Source organism: Pseudonaja textilis, chromosome 4, assembly GCF_049901715.1.
Source record: "Pseudonaja textilis isolate UNSWEBS1 chromosome 4, rPseTex1.2, whole genome shotgun sequence".
NCBI classification, from domain to species: Eukaryota; Metazoa; Chordata; class Lepidosauria; order Squamata; family Elapidae; genus Pseudonaja; species Pseudonaja textilis.
Window position 1 is genome coordinate 55,813,323 of NC_141993.1, and position 21,661 is coordinate 55,834,983.

Here is a 21,661-nt window from a genome sequence, read left to right on the forward strand (position 1 = left end):
AGATCTTGCACTTCTTTTTCTGTGATCACCAGAGGTTGTGAGCCCTCTGGATTGGGGCCAGTTGTAGGAGGCTTGGCAGTTGTTGGTGTGTTTGAGATGTGGGTTGTGGAGACAGGTGGTTGTAGTTTCTTTTCAAACCTGCAGTAAAACACATTCAGGTCATCCGCTAGTTGTTGATTTCCTTCTGCCTGGGAAGGAGGTTTGCTGAAGCCAGTGATGTTTTTAAGAGTTTTCCACATGTTTGCTGGTTCATTTGTTGAGAATTGATTCTTTAACTTTTCAGAGTAGCTTCTTTTTGCTGCTCTGATCTCGCTTGTTAATATGTTTCTGGGCTGATTGTATAGCATTCTGTCACCTTTTCTGTAGGCTTCCTCTTTGGAATGACATAGCTGCTTAAGTTTAGCTGTGAACCAAGGTTTATTCTTACTATATATTTCTTGTTGGTACACATAAGTCTTTGCAGAAGCTAACATATGATATTACAGTATCTGTGAGCTCATCTAGGTCTGCAGAGGCATCTTCAAAAACATTCCAATCAGTGCAATCAAGGCAGGCCTGGAGTTTCAACTTTGCCTCATCTGACCAAGTCTTCACTGATTTAATTGTTGGTTTAATGGTTTTAAGTCTTTGTCTGTGGGCAGGTACAAGGTGAATCATGCAGTGGTCAAAGTGTCCCACAGCTGCTCATGGTAAAGACCTATAAGCATCTTTTACTGTTGTGTAGCAGTGGTCTAAAGTATTTTTGCCTCTGGTGGGACAATTTACATGCTGGAAATATTTTGGGAGCGCTTTCCTTAAATTTGCTTGATTGAAATCTCCTAAAATGATGGGAAGGGAACCTTCACCCTTCATAATTTGATTAGCAAGAGTTTGTAACGCCTTGTTTACACAGGCTTGTGGAGGGACATACACAGCTATTAGGAGAAATGAAGAGAACTCATGTGGAAAGTAAAATGGCTTACAGTTAATATGTAAAGACTCTAAGTTTTCATCACAAAAAAGAAGACCTAAATTCTCAAGGAGACCTAAATTTTATCACACTTTATTGAAAACCCCAACATTGATTACCTGACTCTACCAATGTATGCTGCTACGCATCCATCTCATAGAACCAGCATTGGACTATAGCAGATCTGGGCATTTTACAGCCCACCAGTCACATCTCTCCCTTTCACTGTCCTTGTCTGGCCCACATGAAATCAATCAGAAAATAGAAATCAAATGTAAGACATAGCATGTAGCCACTAATCAAAATAATTACTGCTTTTTATAAAGCAATAAAATTAATACTGCACAGAATTGAGCAGCCTGTTGGTTCAGCCGTCCTCAGCCGTCCCAGTCTCTCTCTCCACCACCACCACCACCACCCCCCTCTCTCTCTCTCCCCCCACTCTCTCTCTTGGCTGGTAACTATGGCAGTATTAGCCAGTCTATTAAGCTGTTGCTTTTCCAAAGATTCATATATGTCATTATCTCAATTATCAGATAAATGCAGTCATTGCTAAGCCTTTCATATCTGGATTGTAAGAATGCAGACAACCACAAGATGCAAGAAAAAGATTCAGAAAACTTTGATGGATTCCTAGCCTAGGTCTGGCATCAGACAAGTATTTCCAAGTTCAGAAATCATTTCAAAGAAATAAAAAGACCTATTAATTTATTCACACTTGTCTTTTTAAGCACTTAGGGGCAGAGTTTTTATAACAAATGTAGAGTCCCTTGAAGCTTCAACCTGCCAAACTATTAAATAAACTTATACTTTCCAATAAGCTGTCCTGGTTGTAGAGATTCACATTGCTTGGTCTCTCCCTCATCAACAGGTAAACTGGAATATTAGTCTTCAACTCCCAGAATTCCTTCTCCAGTCATGTTAGCTCAGGAATTCTGGGAGTTGAAGTCCACAAGTCTTAAACTTGCCAAGTTTGAAGACTCTTGCTCTAGGTCAATATTTCTCAAACTTGGTAACTAAGAAATTCTGGGAATTGAAGTCCGCATATATTATAGATGCCAAGTTTGAGAAACACTGTTCTAGTTGCTTTTTGTCTTCCCAGCTAGCATTCCATTTTGAGGAATGGCTGTGCTCCCAAGCAGCAGAGTAAGCTGGGCTTCTCTGAAGAACTGAGTGAGTTTTACAAACCTTGAACAGGAAGTCTAACAGCAATGTTGTCTGCCTTTTATTTTTCTCTGTGATCTGTTTGTGCTTTTGCATGTCCTGATTGTCCAAATACAATTAATTGCACTTGTGCAATTACTACCTTGTGTAAGGTAGGGCTACCATATTTAGAATGAAAAAAAAATCAAATAGATGTTGGATAGCAATAAACCAACTCTTGTTGTCATTTAATATTTCATGCTCAAGTACTGAACCCATAATAGATCTGCTTTAATTTTGTCACTCCAAATTCTATCATGAGGACCAGATCCTTAACAAACCCCAATAAAATGCAAAATATTTTGCAGGGAACATGTCTTAGATCAGCTCTGAATTTTTGACATGTTTATTTAGTCAGAGAAAGTTGGGTGATGGAAACTGGCCGTTAGATTTGTGCATTGACTAGGGAAAGGCTTGTAGTAGGTTTTGTCTCTTGCTGTCAGATTTCCATCACATTAAATATGAATTAACATCATTGCCCAATGTTGCTGAATAAGAAAAATGTAGGTGTTACATAAAAGACATATGGAAGAGCTTGTGCTATTGAATAATAGTAGCATTCTGGTATACTATATAAGAAATTCCTATTACAGTCCCATCTCCCTCCTCTCACCTTCCCTCTTTCCCCAAGACAAAGCATCTTCTCTTCCACTGGCACATCTACCTCTTTCTTCTACCATTCGTTTACACAAACTGCACATCTAGCCTCTCTGAGTTTGTGTCTACTTTAGCAGATGGTATCCTGATCTGGCAGGCTTTTATTATTTTTAAAGAGAACAATTATTTCCTAAGGCTAGGGGCTATTGCTGTGTTTCCTTTTAAAGACACAGATGTTAAGTCCTGTTATAGTCTCAGTAGGGTGCATTAGGTTTGCTCAAATCAAAATGGTTATGGTTCCTACAATATCTCAGTACAGAGAAACCAGTAATATATTACTACATAAAACAGGCACCTCTCTGCCACAGCGCAGTTGTAATATATTACAACCAATAGAAAGCTAATCTTCATATCCTACCTGGGAATTAAGGATATGAGCCAATTTTACAAGATGCACACCTGTACTGCAAGTAGCAGTTGGAAAGGGCTTTTAATAGGTCTCTCTGGAAACCCCCCTCATAAGAGTATCAAGCATGCCAAGCAATCAGGAGATTAATGTTTTGTATATGGCAAAAAAAATAATGGCAGGATTGATTCAACTTGTAGACTTCAGGATTCTCCTTTGTTGAGTAAAAATTTAGAATTTGAGAGTAGTGAAAAAATACAAACAAATTAACTCATCTGTTGAAAAGACGATGCTTAAATAAATGTTTGTTTTAATATATTTACAGACTATAGCTTTAAGGGAGGGTAAATTATCAGGAGTGAAAAGTATTTTTTCTTAAGATGTTGGAAAGTATGCTGTTGGCTAGATGAAAAAAATATTTTGTTTTGATATAAAACAGATTCTAATGATTCTAAGACTTATAACCTATACCAAAAAAAGTTTTTCCTGAACTTTGGTGGCAGGAGTATCCAAATAAAAGAAATGTCAGAATCTGAGGATTACTACATTGCATGAAAAGGTGACAGGAGTTTTCTTGTGTCTTCTTTGTGGGTTCTTCAGTGATCTGTACAGTCCCTTTTCCTATTTAACATCTACATGAGTCCAGCTATGTAAATTCATTTGCCAGCATGGGATAAAGTATCATCAGGGTATCAATTATACATCTCTCTCCTGGGCAGATAAAGTGATGGTGTTGAGGTTCTTTCTCAGTGCTAGAAGTTGTGGAGGTCTGGATGAGGAAGAATAAGCTTTAGATAAACCCTAGCAAGACCTAGTGGCCTTCAAGTTTCAGGGCAACTCAGTACTTTTAATCTTAATGGAGTATCACTGCCACAGGTAGGACTGGTATGTATTTGGGGGATTGTACTGGACTTACAGCTTTTCTTGGAAGAGCAGTGGCAGTCATGGCAAATCCATATTGTGCACAAACTGCATTTTTCTTGGATTGGGAAGCATTACTCATAGTCACTCATGACTTGGATACCTCCCAAGTGGACTGTTACAATGCAATCTTGATTGTGATTGCTCTTGAAGTTTACTCAAAAATTACAAGATAGGCAGTTGTGTGTATGCTCATATACCTTCAGTACACCAGTGCTCTGGAAGCTGCACTGACTTTTAGTGGACTTTCAGATACGATTTAAGGTAGTGGTTTCACTTATAAAGACCTCCAGGCATGAGACCAGGTTATTTGTGGGAACATTTTCCCTTGTTGTTTGTGTCTATCTCACTATATCCAATGTCCATAGACTAGATCCAATGTCCATAGAGATTCTCAGTCATCCAAGTCATGATTGTCCCAAAGGTGCTTTTTCAAGAGGCAACAGGACCTTCTGGTTTTTCTTTGCAGGCATTTCCTATCCAAGAACCTTCTTCAGCTCTCTTGGATGAGAAGCAAAACATCTTCAAAGAAAAACCAGAAAGTCCAGTTGCCTTTAGAAAAAGCACCTTTGGGACAATATATCCAACAAGATAGGCATGTTCCAGATCTTGCTTATGAAACAGTAACATCTTATAGGATCAAAGAATCATGCTTCTAACCTGCCCTCTGAAAAACCATGTCCTCTAAGATTCATGGAGCCCTGACCCTGCTAGTATTTTGAGAGTTCTTCGAGACTATGATATTCCCTTGAGCTTGGTGTCAGTTGAGATCATCAATGTGAGATGTCTTTCTTATGATGTGAGTTGGTTTTATCATTGTCTACTATTATTTAATGTTATTGTTTATTATTCTGTTACCCCTTATGAAATAAATAAAATAAAACTTAGTTTATTAAATTTTTTAGTAATTTATTGTTATTGTGTTTCATTTCATTTTAACTCTGTATGGACTGCCTAGAATCATAACTAGGAGTTGGGAAGTTACATAAATTGATATAATAAAAATAATATTAAATCTACAGCTCATCTAAATTTTGTTGTCTGAAATTTATTAGTAACAAATAACAACAAAAAATATATTGATTTTTGTAGTGATTGTTGTTGTGTTCACATTTGGAATTTTTAGGGCAAATACATAAAATGTCTGTCATGGAAAACTTACCGAATGTGTGCCCACAGTTGGTAAGGCTGGTCACACAATGCACACTTGGCAGAAGGTAAATTAGCAACAAGATATTCACTGACACCCTACAAGAGGCCAAGGGCATTATTGCAAATAAATATGATTGTAGAGTTTGCTTTTTTTTGTTCTGCAACACATTTATTTGTTCATTTATTTCCCATTAAAAAACCCACAGAGAACTGGCAAGCAGCAAATAAGGTGTCTAGGGCACACTGGTATGTGTGGAATGAATGTTCATTCTAATGAACTGGTGAGAAGATGGACACTCCCTCCCAGTCAAAAAAAAGGATGTGGGGAATCCTCTAAGAAACAATACTCTAAGAAGATCCCTCAATCAAAATTTGTGCCTGATAAAGAGGCCATCACGTCACCACATTTCTACTTGAGTTTACTGTCTTCTTGCTAATAGTCTGAGTACTTGAGTTTACTCATTTCCTGCAAGTATTGCCAGAGCCAATTCTAAAAACTATTTAAACAATTTAATTTAAAAAGATTCTGTTTAAACTTGCCATTGCAAAGTAAAGCAATACAGAAGAAAATTACTGACAAAAACAAATCCAAATGATATATATAGGAAAGGAAAACATATGAAGCTTCCAGTTTTTCTTTATAGTCTTCCTTCTGTTACTGTATTTGTTTTGCTACTAGATTTTTCCCCCTACCTGTCCTCTTTTTGTCTTTCCACCATCTGCCTTCCAGCTCTGACTTTCCTCTCTCTCTCTTCAGCTTCTGGCTGTGCATGCATACCTGTCTATCCATATGTTTATTATTAGACATTGTATCTGTCTATCCACCTGCTCTGTCTTTTAACGGCATTCACATGTCCCCACTCCCTCTCCAGTTTTCCTGACAATTTCATCAAATCACTTGGTTTCATGACATTGATATGTTTGTCTCTTGCCACAAGTATTAAGCAAGAATTCTCCACAAAGTAAAACAACATTGGTTGAAAACGACTGTGTACCTGCCAAACATCTAAAAATGATGGAGAAAGATGGGATTGCAGCATGCAGTAATACATCTCTTATTCTCTAATTCCAAGATAAATCCTAGGAATGTCTGGGAGCAAAATTGTTTCTGAGTTAAAAAGTGTGGTCAGAGTAAAAATCAACCTTCACCCTTCTCCCCCCCCACCCATCTTCACCCCAGAACCCTTATTTTTTTATATTAAATATATACCTTCTTCCAACTGATTGACAATCAGGCCACCACCTCCCCGATGGGCTTTCACAGAGTATAAATATATGGCTCTTTGAAAGGCCTTTTGGAGGATGTTGAGTCCCAGCCTGCTTTGTGGTGCTCTGTCTGTTCTGAGACAATCTGGATTCCTGTGTACATTGTTTCTAATCTTTTTTTTATGTGTGCAAGCTGCTCAGAGCCTGCAGGAATCGACCGGTATAGAAATTTCAGCAAATAAATCAATGGTTTCAATATTTGGTAGGGACTTGTTTTCAAGCCCAAATGTGGGTCAAAGATCTTTTTAAATACAACAAATCTAGATTTGTTTATTTAATCAATGTATGTAGCCACTCTTGACAAATGACTAAAGTGCAGCATACAATTAGAGCAACAAGAATGAACGCTTATAAAATACAATGAAATTTAAAACAAATTATAATGAAAATTGTTCAATAATTATAGTGTCTGGTGGGTTCACAAATTTCCTAATCTAAAGCTGGGGGGAGGGGGGCAACAAGTCTTTGCAGCCTTGCAAAAGGCAGGCAATATTGAGGTCATCCATATTTCTGATCAAGTACTTCTGTTTACAGCAGATGCAGCAATATAGAATGAACATCTCTTAGTTCCATAAGATGGCATTGTTTAAGAGACAGGGCTTGAAGTGTGTTGGCCATATGATATTTTACTGGACTATCAAAATTGATCGAAGCTCTGGAGGTCCCACAAATAGCCAGGTTTGTGTCATGAAGGGTTAAAAGCAATAACCAGAGTTTTGAATTACCCTTTGGGTTAAAATATCTAGGAGATCTGGGAATATGGAAGAACATGTTTATTAGGCTAGAAAAAGAGCAATTGTGGAAATGAGAGTCAGAGTAGCTTTACCTTAATCACATTAGGTATAAGCTACTCTGGAGAAGTGATCTGACAAGCTTTCAATATTCTGCTACATTATTTTAGCAATAAAGATTATTTCGGAAATTAAAGTGGTTCTTGTTTCCTAACTATTCCAGCCTGGACTAGCTTGACATACTTAAAAGTCCACTGGCAATACCGCAGCTTGAGAAGTATTGGCATTACATTGACATATCAAGGTACAGCCATAATCACCTCCATGCCCTGCATTCTGGACCAAATATTAGAGCACATTACCACAACATACACAATAAATGGCCAAGGCATAAGGGAAGTGTCTTCATCCAGGAAGGAGGGTGGGCCAAGATGGACTTGTGTAAAGGCTTTCTGAGCCATCACTGTCACTGTTCTTCAAATAGGAGCCATTGATCCTGGAAGATCCACAGATTGCACAATAAGTCTATATTAGAGAATACAACCCTACTCAGAACTAATATGGCCAGATACAAAAGGTCTCAAAATCCAAAACCATTTGGACTTGCCAGAATTAAGTATGAATATTTCTTTCCCACCCAAACCCCAACAGCCTCCAGATCAGTGGAGGGATTCAAAAAAATTTACTACCAGTTCTGTGGGCGAGGCTTGGTGGGCATGGCTTGGTGGGCATGGCAATGGAAGAATACTGCAAAATCTCCATTCCCTCCCCACCCCACTAATCTGCTTTTCAGCTCTGTTCTCTTGTGCAGGGCAACAAAAGAAGACCCAGCCAATCAGCTGGGACTCAGGAGGCAGAGAATAGATGGGAGTGGGGCCAGTCAGAGGTGGTATCCGAACTACTCAAAATTTCCGCTACCGGTTCTCTAAAACTGGCCAGAACCTGCTGAATACCATCTCTGCTTCAGATACTGAGACAGAATACTGATGGCAACACTTAAGTAACTAAGGCTAAGATGTATCATTATATTCCAAAAACTTATCTCATCCAGTGACCTCATGTAGGAATGGCGAGATGCACCCCAGAAAGGAAAAATTAAGGACCAAATCACCACACAAACAAACACACAGACACACCAATTCTGATTGGATTTCTGATTGGAATACTGACTTGAAGAAAGAAGACTACAATCGCATCACCCTGTTTCCCTCTCCCAACCCTCTGAACTATACAAGACTTTTGCAAATTTAAGAATATTTTTGTAAGGCTAAAATGTAAATTATTATAAATGAAGATAGGACTTTCTATGGACACTCTGTTTCTTGCCCAGGAACTAGTAGAATGAGAGCTCTTTCTAGGATAGTTTCCCATCCCTAGAAATCAAAGGTATCTGTTTCCTTCACACCTTGGATTTAGAAAGGTAGCTGAACTTTTATTTTTAACCAGTTTTTGAATCTACCGAGTCATTCTAACTGTTGAAATATTTGCTATTTATTACCAATAATGTATATTGTTTTATCCTTTCAAGTAATTCATTCTGGTCTTTTAGTTGGTTGAAACACACTGCCTCTTTTACCACGCTTCTATTACATGATTGCTGTGGAAATACACACAAACAAAAACACAAACATTAAATGCAGTAACCTAGATGGGATTTTCTAACAAATTCTGTTTGAATTTATATTATTACTTTAACATTCTCTATATATGTTACCTTCCATGAAAATAATTCCAGAGTACTTTTTTGGGATAGAATTGCAAGAAAACTATCCCATGATGTGAAGTTTTGTTGCAAAATGAATTCTTATTGCAAGCTTCAAGGTGTTTCCAAACTGCGCAGAGAAAACAAAAACCAGGCAAAGACCAATTAACAGCCAACTATTTGTCTTCTTTTTTGCTAGGACTCCTTCAAAATTCTTCTGCTTTGACATGTCTATCTATTTTCTTAATCTTTCCACTGCTTTGTAAAATAATAATTTCTGGTACAGCCTCTCTCCCTAGCTAGCCTTCTGTCATCTGCTTAAAGCTTCCTATGAAGCTAACTCCATCTCTCCACGTTATCTTTTTCCATGTACCTGCTCAAGTCTTTGTTGATCACTTCTTTCTCAGAGGAATGCAAGTCAGGGTATTTTATGTTCCCATTCTTCAAACACTCTTACTGTATAAAGAAGATATTTTAAGTGCCTGAAGGTGGTTTGTTCCTCATTATTCCACAGAACTGACATTAATAGCCAAAGAAGAGCACTGCTGAGTACAATTATGAATGGTATTCGGATATGAAAGCTGCTGCAAGCCTGCTAATGCTTCTTAATTATAGGATCCTTCAGGTACTGAGTGCAACAGACGCAAGGCTAAGGAAAAAGGCTAGAACACTCCAAGAGGGAAGGAAAAGTCAGCAAAGTCGTGCAGATTTTGGCAGTTTCATTTTGAAATTCTCTGTGAAATTGATACTAATGTATTAATATACAACAAGCCAACTGGTATTATGCAGCTAATGCTGATGCAACATATAAAGACACAAGGCAAACCACAAACACATATGAAAACTTTCCATGTGGACAATGCCTGATAAACCAAATAATCAGTCAAGGCAAATTTCCAAAAACAAAAGACACAGAGAAAAGAAACAAAGACATTCCATTTACAGACAGTATGCTTTATTAATCATAAAAGTAATTAATAATCAAACACTCTTAGTAAGTATAAATGTATTGTATTCCCTTGCTCTTCATCAACAGAAATCCAATGGGGTCAAGTAAGGAAAAAGAAGGTAGGAGCCCTCTTGAGCAGGCTAAAAATTTACAGCATCCTGTGTCAGACAAATGCATCACAAATGCTCACTTCTGAAATGTTTACAAGAAAATTATACGGTTCTCTTCTTGTAGTAACCAGAATTTAGAACAAATTTGAAGGACCACACCAACTCTTGGCAGATTCTCTGGCTATAAGATATGGCCAAAAATAAATAGCTTATCCCTTGACTCTTCCTTCTTGCTGTATGACATCCTTATTTTAAGATTGAGTATCCTGTGGCAAGTGTTCCTGCTATTAACCTTCCAAACCGATCTTGAGCTATATGAATGATACAGACTGGATGCTACCCATTCTGTTTTCAGTCACCTCCAAAGCAATGGAATGTTGGCTGTGCCAAACTTTTGGTTTCTCTTTGTGTGATTCTTTTCCCAGCTTGAATTCAGATGATTGCAGCCTTTACTAATCTCAGTTTCTGATGACATATTGTGTATAACTGGAAAGGGATATTATTACACAAACAGCAGCTTGGAAAATAATTATCTCAACCATATTATGCAACAATCAGCCATGAGTTAATCTCCACCTTCAACATATTAAATATCTCTCCAAAAAAGTTACCTTTAGCAGGCAAGCATATATGAAGTTTTGAAATTGGCATATCGCCTGCGATCCTGGGGAAATTCTTCATACATTGACTGACTTTTAACGTAGCACTTATGGAACAGAAATATGGGAGTTGTGTTAGCAAGAGAAGACATGAGATACTGTATTCCAACAATAAATAGTGGCATTAGCAAAACTGTTAATTCTGGATGTCCCAAGGGTACTTTTTCAAGAGGCAACTGGACTTTCTGATTTTTCTTTGAAGACATTTCATGTCTCATCCAAGAAGCTTCTTCTGCAAGTTGCCTCTTGAAAAAGCACTTTTGGGACAACCATGACTTGGATGACTAAGAATCTCCATAGACATCTGTTAATTCTGGAGATGGAAAATGAAAGTAGTTGGGAACATGAATAGAGCAAAAGTGCAATCCTATACATAGACAGCATGGCAGGAAATCCTAGTATGCCTTGTTAGACCTATTTCAGAATTAAAATGTTATATAATTGCATTGCAGGTCCACTGCAATTAAGGTCATTTCTTATGTAGAAATTTGTATACTAGATAAAGTTCTGCATATGAGCAGTAGAGTTCAGAAATAATCATGCACGGTCAGAGGAAACAGTTAATTAAGAAAAGTTTGGTTGTTTATATGATATGAACAAGATGCAATAAATAACAAGACTTTTCTTAATTGTTTCCTATCACCCTGCATGATTATTTCTGAATTCTACAGCTCATATGCAGAGCTTTATCTTTATCTTTAGTATACAAATTTCTACACAAGAAGTGACCCTATGATTATATGCTATTTATATATTTCATTATATTTGTATATAATTTATTTGCTAGATTATATGGTATTTGAACTTTTATGACCAAGATGCAATAATCTTCCACCTCTTATACAGCAATTCCATTGGGTAGGCTAGACTGTATGCATATGTGTACGTGCACAAAAATGGTAGGGGGGTATTTTCTGATTATGAAAGCCCTGACACAAGGTGATTTACTTTTCATGACAGGGTTGGGATGGTTTGGATTTTACTGGACCTAATCTAATATCAAAAGCATCCTTCCCTGGCCTTGTGCTCGTTAGAAGTGCTGAAAAATGGTTCCTGTGCTGGTTTTGTGAAGGTACACTCTAATACATCTGGAAAGGACTAAATTATGGAGGCTTATCTAAGACATTCTATGTATGGTACCATACTGCATGCATCCAACATGATGTTTCTCTTGTAAAGTCCTTGTTGGTTCTGTTTCCAAACCCTGACATACGGTTTCATGCTTCACAATTGTTTATAGCTGAACACAAAATATCTCATTGAACTAAAGAACGTGCTGCCATTGTGTGGGATGCTAATCACAAGTTTAGATCAGGGGTAGGATGCAAATATTTTTACTACCAGTTCTGTGGGCATGGCTAGGTGGGAGTGGTAGGTAGGCGTGGCCATGTCACTGGGTGGACGTGGCTTTTTTGTGTGCACACACACATCCCGTACTCCAGGTTATTTTTTACTGTTGTTTGCTTCCTGTGCCTCGGGGAAGCCTCCTAGGAGACCATTTTTGGAGGCTTCCCTGAGGTCCAGGAAGGTAAAAAATGAAGCACTGGGGGCCCATGCAGCACCTCCCCACGCACCCATTTTTGCCTCCTGGGCCTCAGGAAAGCAGTTAAATGGTGAGGGGGATCCAGGCACAGCTGATCATCAGAACAGCTGGTCGTTGGGAGGAAAATGAAAGAAATACTAGTTCGGTCAAAACAGTAACATTTTTTACTACCGGTTTGCTCAAACCAGGCCAAACTGGTAGAATCCCACCATTGGTTTAGATCATTTTAAAACAGGGGGATCAGACTATCTGTGACTCCATCTCCATCTCTGTGTCCTGAATAATTGAATACCAACATTTCAGAAACAAAATTGGAAGATCACTATTGCCCAAGTACTTGTGAGTGTCCGTAATGCATTTGGTACTCCATTGTCCGAAACAGGGCTAAGAAAGAGTGATTGGCCCAAAGTCAGATACAGTAGTTGGCTTCATGGCCAAAGCAGGAATGGAACTCACAGTTTTTAAGCCAATGTTTTGAATCACTACACCAAAATGGCTCCCCATTAGTTGTCCTTGTAATTATTATTGTCTTAAAATCCACAAAACATATGAATTTATTCTACATCTTATTTTTTCCAGCATGAAAAAGTGTAGAGAGGAGGATTGAGTTGAGATTTAGGATTACATACTATCTGCCACTTGGAATATTTCAGTTTCATAATCAGCCCTGGGTTTAACGGAAAAAAAATGGAAGTCCAGCCCTAAATAATTGGGTTGCTTTTTGAAAATGGAAAATGCTTTGGAAGGGAACAAGAGAAAGTGACAAGAATCCTCTTTCACAGTTCAGATGTTGAGAAAGAGTGCACAATTCCATCTGCATGTAATTAAATAAGTTGGGCCTTCCATTGTCTGAGAAGTGATCAAAAATCAAGGCTACTTAAGATTATAATGACATAGGAAGCAAATTTCCTCCACTGCCTTGGAGGAAGGGTTCCAAGTAAGAGATCCATTGCAAGCAAGAATTCTGAGGCAGGTGAATTCCTCAAAGAATAGCTTTATTGGAAATATCAAATTGGCACATATCTGGTGAAAACCAGCTCTGAAGGGTCCCTTTATTTTCACCTAATCAAAAGTAAATGTTTTCCCGCAACCCCAAACAATCAATCACATGGCCCAATCACTCCAGTATCAACTGGTCTGGTAACCTGCTCCTTCCTCCAGCCAGGTGTGAAAACATCCTTGGTTCCCAGGAAAAAGTATTTTATTATGACTACACAAGCCCAACTATCTCTATTCCCTCCTGCCTATCCCTTGATCCATCACTGAAGATCCAAGATGGCTTTGCCCAGGTCAGGTTCAGGCTGCCCCCCCCACACCAATTGAAGAGGATTTCCACCAGGTCATCCTCACTTCCATTACTGCTATTGTCTGCTTTCAGCGATGATGCCCCTTGAGATGGAATTTCTACTCCTGGAGTTCACCTGCCTTGGAGTTCTTGCTTGCAATGGATCTATTACTTGGAATCTTGACACTTATATTTAAAAGAAGTAAAAATAATACTTGTTCAGGTCTAATTTTATTATGAACTTCACCCAGTTTGCATTTCCCAAAACTTTCCAAGACTTCTAAAATAAGAATATTCTGTATGCAAATCCACACTGTTCTCAACTATGTATTAAGCCCCGTGAGCTGGCAAACTTAAGAAAAAAGAACCACTTGGATTTCTGGAACAATCTTTATTGCTAGTAGGCTAGCTATTGTACAGAAACTTGAAAACCTTCCAAAGCAATTCTCCTGCACAATTTATACCTAGTGTGGGTAAGAAAGTTATTCTGAGACTCTTCCTTATGGCTCTCCATGCCATACAAATGTCAAAAGGCTGTTAAATATTAATGGCTGTTCTACAACTAAATTACATTGTAAGCTTCTCTCAAACCTGTTTAGTAAAAATGTATGATTTCTGAAGGCAGTCCAGCAGATCCAAAATAAGAGCAATAAATAGATAGTGACCTCTAATAGTTCATAAATGAGAAGTCTATAATCAAAGAAAAATTATCTTTCTTTTTTTACTCAAAGGAACAATAAGAAAAAGGAGGTTAAATAAGTCCTTTTTTCTGATTTTTGTTCAGAAATTACTTCAAAGCTGGTAATTCTTGAGTAGACATGTATATTGCCATTTAGTTCTGAGATTCAGGCTCTAAGTAGCAAGATGATAGTATAATTACATACCTAATGCAGAGGAGAGGCTGCAGTTTCCTTTTGCCTTGAAACATTGCCAAACTCTACATACTTTTCTGGCAAAGAAGGAAATGCAGGCAGTGCAGCAGGAGAGAAAGACAAGAAGAAAACCCAATGCCTGCAACCACGATTGTTGACCTTTTTATTTGTTATTCTTATTGTTTTATTTTATTTGTTTGGAAGGAAAGAAATAATGGCTACCAGGATTAGTTGTTTGCAACCAGTCTATGGGCAAGAAAATTGGGACACACATAGAAACAGTTGAATAATTATTTGCAAATTCATTACAATAATTATTTGTGATTATTTCTTCTCAGCTGTAACTGAGTTGAGGATTTGATTTGAGGCATTTGCCATTGGTCACCTTCATTTGAATAGGCTTTTCCAGCCATAGTGCAACACAACTGCTGCACAACAGCTCAGTTTAACAGTTTTGCAGAATCCAAAAGAAATTATGGAGTTGAAGTTCCAAGCCTGTTTGTGTGTGTGTGTGTTTGTGTGTGTGTATGTGTGTGTGTGTGATAAAACTCTTTTAAGAACTCTTTTTAATTATCCAATTGTCCCTCCTGAAAAGCTCTTTAGAAGGAGGTTCATGAAGACTTTGGAGCAATTTGGGCATTTATTCATAAGATGTACTAAATTTCCTTTGCTGGTTAATGTCTGTAATAAAGTAATTTATTATTACTAAATCTCCACAAATGCAAATTTTCAGATAATTCAGAGGAAGAAAGTTTAGCAGGAAACTCTCCAATAAATGATCAAGGGATCCACAGTAAGCATTCAGTCTGAGATGTCATATTCATTGCTTTTTCCACAATAGACAGGGAACTCTTGCCATTGAAGGCTTCATGACATTGAAATCCAAGGAGATAACTAGAAGGGGGAAAGGGGTAAGAAAGGCTCTGAAACTAACTTTCTCTTATTTTATCTTCTAGTCTACCATCAATCACCACACAATGTTGAAATAGATCCTCCAACACATCCAGGTCATCAGAAACGCCTTCCCCAAAATCAGTGATGAAAGCAAAACCATTCTAATGCACATCCCTGAGTTATAACAGAGAATCTGTGGTGCCCTCACATTCTCTGCATCCTCCTTGTCAGAAATCTCCCAATTAGCATCTGCTCTCCTGATAGAATTACCAAAGACAGGTTTGAACTCCTGCATAAAATCTTGATAGCTGTCTAGTATGCCACCTTTGCTTTCAGTCAGTAGAAATGCCCATCTGCCTGCTTTTCCTTTCAAACGTCTAAGAACATAATGTCACCTTGGTCAAAACTGTAGGGAACCCTAACCTTCTCACCATGAATAATTCACACAGAATAAAAAAGTATTCAATAGTCCTAGCTCCTGCATTTCCTTAATTTGTCAGACAGGTTTTCAAGAAATATAACTCCTATTCTTATAACACCACTTCTGGCACTCCTTCTAACTGGGGTAAACCCTGAGGTAACTGCACTGTAGTATTATGTAAACTTGTGATTTATATCAGAGTTCCCCACCTTTTCTGGCTTTGCGGACAGGTGGAGAGGAGAGGGGATGGTTCTATGTGAGGGGATGGCAAGTACATATGCACAGCTCCATTTGTGCGAGTGGCAGGAATGCCCACCTGCTATTCACCCAAATGGAGCCCACCGTTTCTACAGCCCAGTTGCAAACAGCTCACAGCTCACAGCTCATGGACCAGAAACTGGGGGCCCTCATTTATGTGATCTGTTACCTATGCTGCAATAATACCATTGCCTCTTACTCTGACAACAACAAGGAAGCTCAAAGATCCAAAACCACATCTGCAGGATCTGACCCTTCTTTCACAAGGCAGTTTATGAAAGATTTCAAGATTCATGAAAAACTTTGTGAAGCTGGCAATCTCAAGAAATAAAACCTGTTAGATTTTTGAAAGATCTTTACTGCTGGTAGGATAATGTAGGAGAATTTTGAAAGCCTACTCAAAAAATAATCACATACAACTAAAACCTAGTGTAATTAGAACAGAGTTACTCTGGGTTTCTTTCTCATGCTTCCTCCTTTCCTTGGACTTAAGAATCTCTTCTTAACAGTCCTACTTCCTGCTTTAAGTGTCTTACTGCTTCCTTTGTATTCCTAATGTCTATTATACATTCTATCACACTATGCTATACATTTGTCAGTCTAAGAAAATCTACACCAGAAATATACAAAGGCAATTTTTTATAAATCTGCGTGCATAAAGTGTGCATCTTATAATGGCATCTTTGAAATGCATACATTTGGGTAAAAAAAATCATGCAGACTTTTAAAAAATTCTGAGTACCAAGAGGAGCAAAACTAGAAGGAAGTGTGACTGGAAAGGCAAGCATAACCAAAGCTGAAAATTTGACCAGTCCTACTTATTGGAATTGATGCAAGATACACCATCCCCTTTACAAACCATTTAAGTAGCTGACATCAACTTACCCCTGATGGTGGATTTGCTGTCCAACCAAGTTCAGCTGTGGCTGTCCGAGTATCCATTAGTGTTTCTGGGGGTTCACAAAGAAGGGGGGAAGCAAGTTAGGAGTCTGAATTTAAGTACAAGAAATATTGGGATATATTTTGTATTCAAAATTGAGAAATATATATTTTTATTGCTGCTCTGTGAGTACAAGTTTAAGCTTTTACAGTGCTTTGAAACTTGACATTATGACTTTTAGCAAGGACAATAATGGAACTGGAAGAGATTATTTGGATAAGCATCCCAGGGAGGTAACCGTACAGTTTCTAATTAATATATTTAATTTTTCATAGTATCTTAAAGATTACCAAATGATTATTACCTTAGCTTTTAAGGACAAGAATCCATTTCATTGGATGTATCTAAAGAATTCAACTCAAGAAAGCTTCGGTCATAATAAACATATTGATATTGAATTACTATAAAACTCTTTACATTAACACAAATGGGTAATTCACTTTCCTTTGAAAGGAGTCTTTGTTTCCGGAAATATTTGCTTATTCCCCTGTTGTATTGACAAATGTTTAGATTCTCTAATAATAGTGCCATATGCTTTCTGTTATAGTAGTAATGGTGCTAACTCAATCAGAATTATCAGAAACACTCAAAGTCCATTGCATTTCCTAAAACACCCACTGTCAAAAGGAAAGCAATATAGATTATTTTGGTTTGTTATAATATGCATGACACAACAGTATCATCTAGAAGTTCATTGCTTCTTTCTAAGGGAAACTGCACAGTTTTAACTCCAGATTTGTGTTGCATGTTAAAAATCATGGGTCTTAAAGTCATAGCTAACTTGTCTTCCTGATTTAAGTGATGCCCCAATTCAACTTACTTTCTTGGAAGTTCAACTTTTAATATACCTCAACAGATCAAACTCACTTAGTATGATAATCAAAAAACCAAGGTCTGGATCCAGTCTCTAGCTAAATGACATTGAGATATATCAATACCTATTTACCTGTTCATTTCCAAATACCAATCACAACTGACCTTCAAATTGCAGGTTATTATATGGGCCTTATCTCTTTAGAATTTAATACTGAGCTTTCGCCAAATCATCCACCTATACCCAAGATTGATTCATACCTGTGACTGCACCATAAAGTTGAATGTTCTGCTAACTCTTCCACCAAAAGGCAGTACCAGTTTTTAGGTTTTTAGATTTTCATCTAGTTCTGATTGTGCTAAAAGAGCACAATTGCATTTTTTACAAAACAACTTTGTTGCAATGAGCAGAAGATGTAAATTTAAAATGTTTCCTTCATCCAAATTAATGGTTCTAATTTTTAATACTCTGCATTAACAAGATTCTAGATGGATCTAGTACAGTGCATTCAGAAAATATTCTGACCCCCTTCACTTTCGTCAATTTTGTTAAGCTGCAGCCTAATTCTACAGTTGTTGAAATTCATTTTTTTCTCATTAATCTACATTCAGTACCCCATAATGATGAAGTGAAAACAGAATATTAAAAATGTCTGTAAATTTTATCTTTAAAAACTTGAAATGCTACATTGGCATAAGCATTCAGACCTTTGCAATAATACATGAAATTTAGCTCTGGTGCCTCCCATTTCTCTTGATCATTGCTGACATGTTTCTACACCTTAAATGCAGTTGACCTGTGGTAAATTATATTGATTGGACATGATTTGCACAAACCTCTCTATAGAAGGTGTCATAGCTGACAATGCATACTGTAGCAGAACAAAAGCCATGAGGTTAAAGAAACTGCCTACAGAGCTTAGAAACAGGGTTATTGCAAGGCACAGAACTGGAGAAGGCTATGATAAAATTTCTGCTGCATTGAAGATTCCTAAGAGCAAAGCTCCATAATTCTCAAATGGCACAACCAGGGCACTTCCAATAGCTGTTTGCCCTGTCAAACTGACCAATCAGGGGACAAGGGTCTTAGCAAGAGAAGTGACCAAGAACCCAATAGCCACTCTGACTAACCTCCAGAGATCCTGTGTGGAGATGGGACAGAGTTTCAGAACCTCTCCTTAGTGCAAAACACATGAAAGCCCGCTTACAGTTTGTTCCTCACAGTCTGAGAGTCCTTCAGATGCTTTTTTGCTTTTTGCAAACTTCAAGCGGGCTTTCAGGTGTTTTGCACCAAGGAGAGGCTTCCATCTAGCCACTCTGCCATAAAACCCAGATCAGTGAAGGGCTGCAGTGATGGTCATCCGTCTGAAACTCTGTCCCAACTCCACACAGGAGCTTAAGCAATCAAATGAACATGTGGAATACCATTTCAGATTGTCTTAACATCTTGGATATAACTTTTAAGTTGTTAATAGATACAGGATTTAAGAAAAAAAAGTGAGAAGTATAAGAACACACACCCCCCAAAAAATATAATTATTTTTAATATAATTTAATATAAATATGCCAGCTGCTATAGCTTGGCCTGCATTTCCATTGCTTTTCCTTAGCAATGGGCTTGAACATACTCAGTTTTAGGCATTTCTATGAGTAATTGATGGCTACCTGACCAAATCAAGAATGTTGGTGTATCGATGGTTTGATATACACTGATTTGTTTTTTAAACAACTTGTCAACAGGCAAAAAGAAAACATGAATATTAAAGCAATGTGATTGGATACAGGCTTTTGTACATGAAGAATAAATTAAATTTATTTTATGTTTTGGAAATATGGTAAAGCTCTTCTACTGTTAATATTTTCCCAGTTTCCTTTTGAAAAGCAATAATAGTAATAACACAACAGAAACAGAAAAACAGATGGAGTGGGAGGTTTTATTGATTTATTTAAAAATTAAGTTGCTTGATTCCAATGTTTCCACCAAATGTGAGGGTAGGAAATGATGTGTGTCATTAATCTATGGTCAAATAGTTCCATTCTGGGCATTTCACACACACCTCTTTTTTTTTTTTTTTTTACAACACAGTTGACCCTGTTTTAAAGTCATTAGTTTATGTTCCAAAGCAATTCAAATCATAATTTTAACTATATTTCAACACTGATAACTTCACAACAAAAGCTACTGCAGCAGAAAACATTTGTTTATATTCCAGTTAACTCAAGGTGGTAAACATACCTAACACATCTTCCTCCTCCTATTTTCACAAAACAACCATATGAGATAACTTGGGCTGAGAGAAAATGATTAGTCCAAAGTCACCCAGCTGGCTTTCATGGTTCATGGTCTGCCACATTCTAGCCTAGTACCTAACTACTATACCAAATATTAAAAATCACTTTATTTCTTTGCCTTCTATCCAGGGGTGGGATTCAAATGTCTTAACAACCAGTTCTGTGGGTGTGGCTTTGTGGTCGTGTGACTTGATGGGCATGGCTTGTATGTAAATATTGTTAATATTCATGTAAATATTGAATTTTTTATTTTTTAAAAAAGAGCAACTTTTACCCCAAATCAGGCAAAGCAGGCAGTGAATCGTAGATTCACTCAGAGATCTACCTTTCAACAATCTGCTGCCTGTGTCTGTCACATAAAATTTGTTAGCAAGCAAATTCACAAAATTAACTCACAACACACCATGTATGTAAATATTGAATTTTTTTTATAAAAAAGAGCAACTTTTACCCAAAATCAGGCAAAGCAATCAGGCAGATTGAGTTGCTCACAGAATCACAGATTCACTCAGAGATCTACCTTTCAGCAATCTGCTGCCTGAGTCTGTCATTTAAAATTTGCTAGCAAGCAAACACAACATTAACTCACAACACATCATGTATGTAAATATTGAATTTTTTATTTTAAAAAAGCAACTTTTATCCAAAAGCAGGCGAAGCAGGCAGGCAGATTGACTTGCTCACAGAATCACAGATTCACTCAGAGATCTACCTTTCTGAAATCTGCTACCTGAGTCTGCACTGAAAAATAGAAGCTTCAGTCCTAAGGAAGGTTCAGCTCTGCTTTTAAATTAGCTAGAAAGAAAAAAATCCAATTATTTCCTGCTTTCCAGCTAATCTAAATCTCCCAGCACAGCTGATTGTCAGAACAGCTGATGGTCAGGGGAAAAAAGGAAAAATAGCAACTTACCAAAAATTAGGTGAAGGCACAACATAGGCAAGTTGGATGATGCGCTTGCCAGGTAAGGAGTAAGTGGAGGGGAGAGGCCAGCCAGGGGCATGATTTTCCAGTTCTCTGAACTGTACAGAATTGTAACAACTGTTTCTACAGAACTGGTCTGACCAAGTTAGAATCCCACCCCTGCTTCTATCTTATAGGTTTTCTACTCACTGGTGCCTAGAAGCACCCTATACTGCTTCAGCCCATTCTTCTATCTCTTTTTCCAAATCTGGAATTAAATATATTCTCCTCTTCATGAGCTAGCTGTTCTTTAGCCGTGAGCAACCAAGCTTGTGGCAGACTGGCAAAACTAGCAATTTGATCATCCCACTGTCACTCAAACTTTGGGAAATTTTGAATCCCTCAATTGTCACGTTATCATCACATAGAGGATTGCTACATGTCTGGTTTTTTTTTACTAATACAACTGCCTTTTGAATGCCCAAGTCATAGAAGAATGCTGACATGGAAAGAGATTAACCAATTGTCATAACATGCTTTAGTGCAATCAAAATTAAATGATTCAAGACAGCAGAATCAGCTCAGCCACCATCATAAATTAACCAAAACAGGCTTCAGAATCCACTAAATTAATGTACCAGAATGCATTTTAGCTGCATCCATTTAAAGCTCTATAACCTATCAATATATGCATAGGATGTATCAGGTTTGATTGATGCAAAACTATTTAAGTTTGACCTATGACAATAATTTCCAACATAGAAAACATACTCATCTCAAGATGGTTTTTTTACATG

General features: G+C 37.6%; 1 protein-coding gene across 5 annotated transcripts in view; it reads right to left on the reverse strand.

Annotated features, from left to right (window-relative positions):
• Window positions 1-21,661, reverse strand: part of EPHB1 (EPH receptor B1) — a 387,419-nt gene that overhangs the window by 264,232 nt on the left and 101,526 nt on the right. For all 5 annotated transcript variants that reach the window (XR_015743549.1, XR_015743550.1, XM_087933101.1 and 2 more), the window contains exon 2: window positions 16,804-16,868. Coding sequence is in view for 3 of the 5 variants with exons in the window: in XM_087933101.1 (XP_087789227.1) it covers window positions 16,804-16,868 (65 nt within the window). In the remaining 2 variants the exon portion in view is untranslated. The remainder of the gene's footprint in view (window positions 1-16,803; window positions 16,869-21,661) is intronic.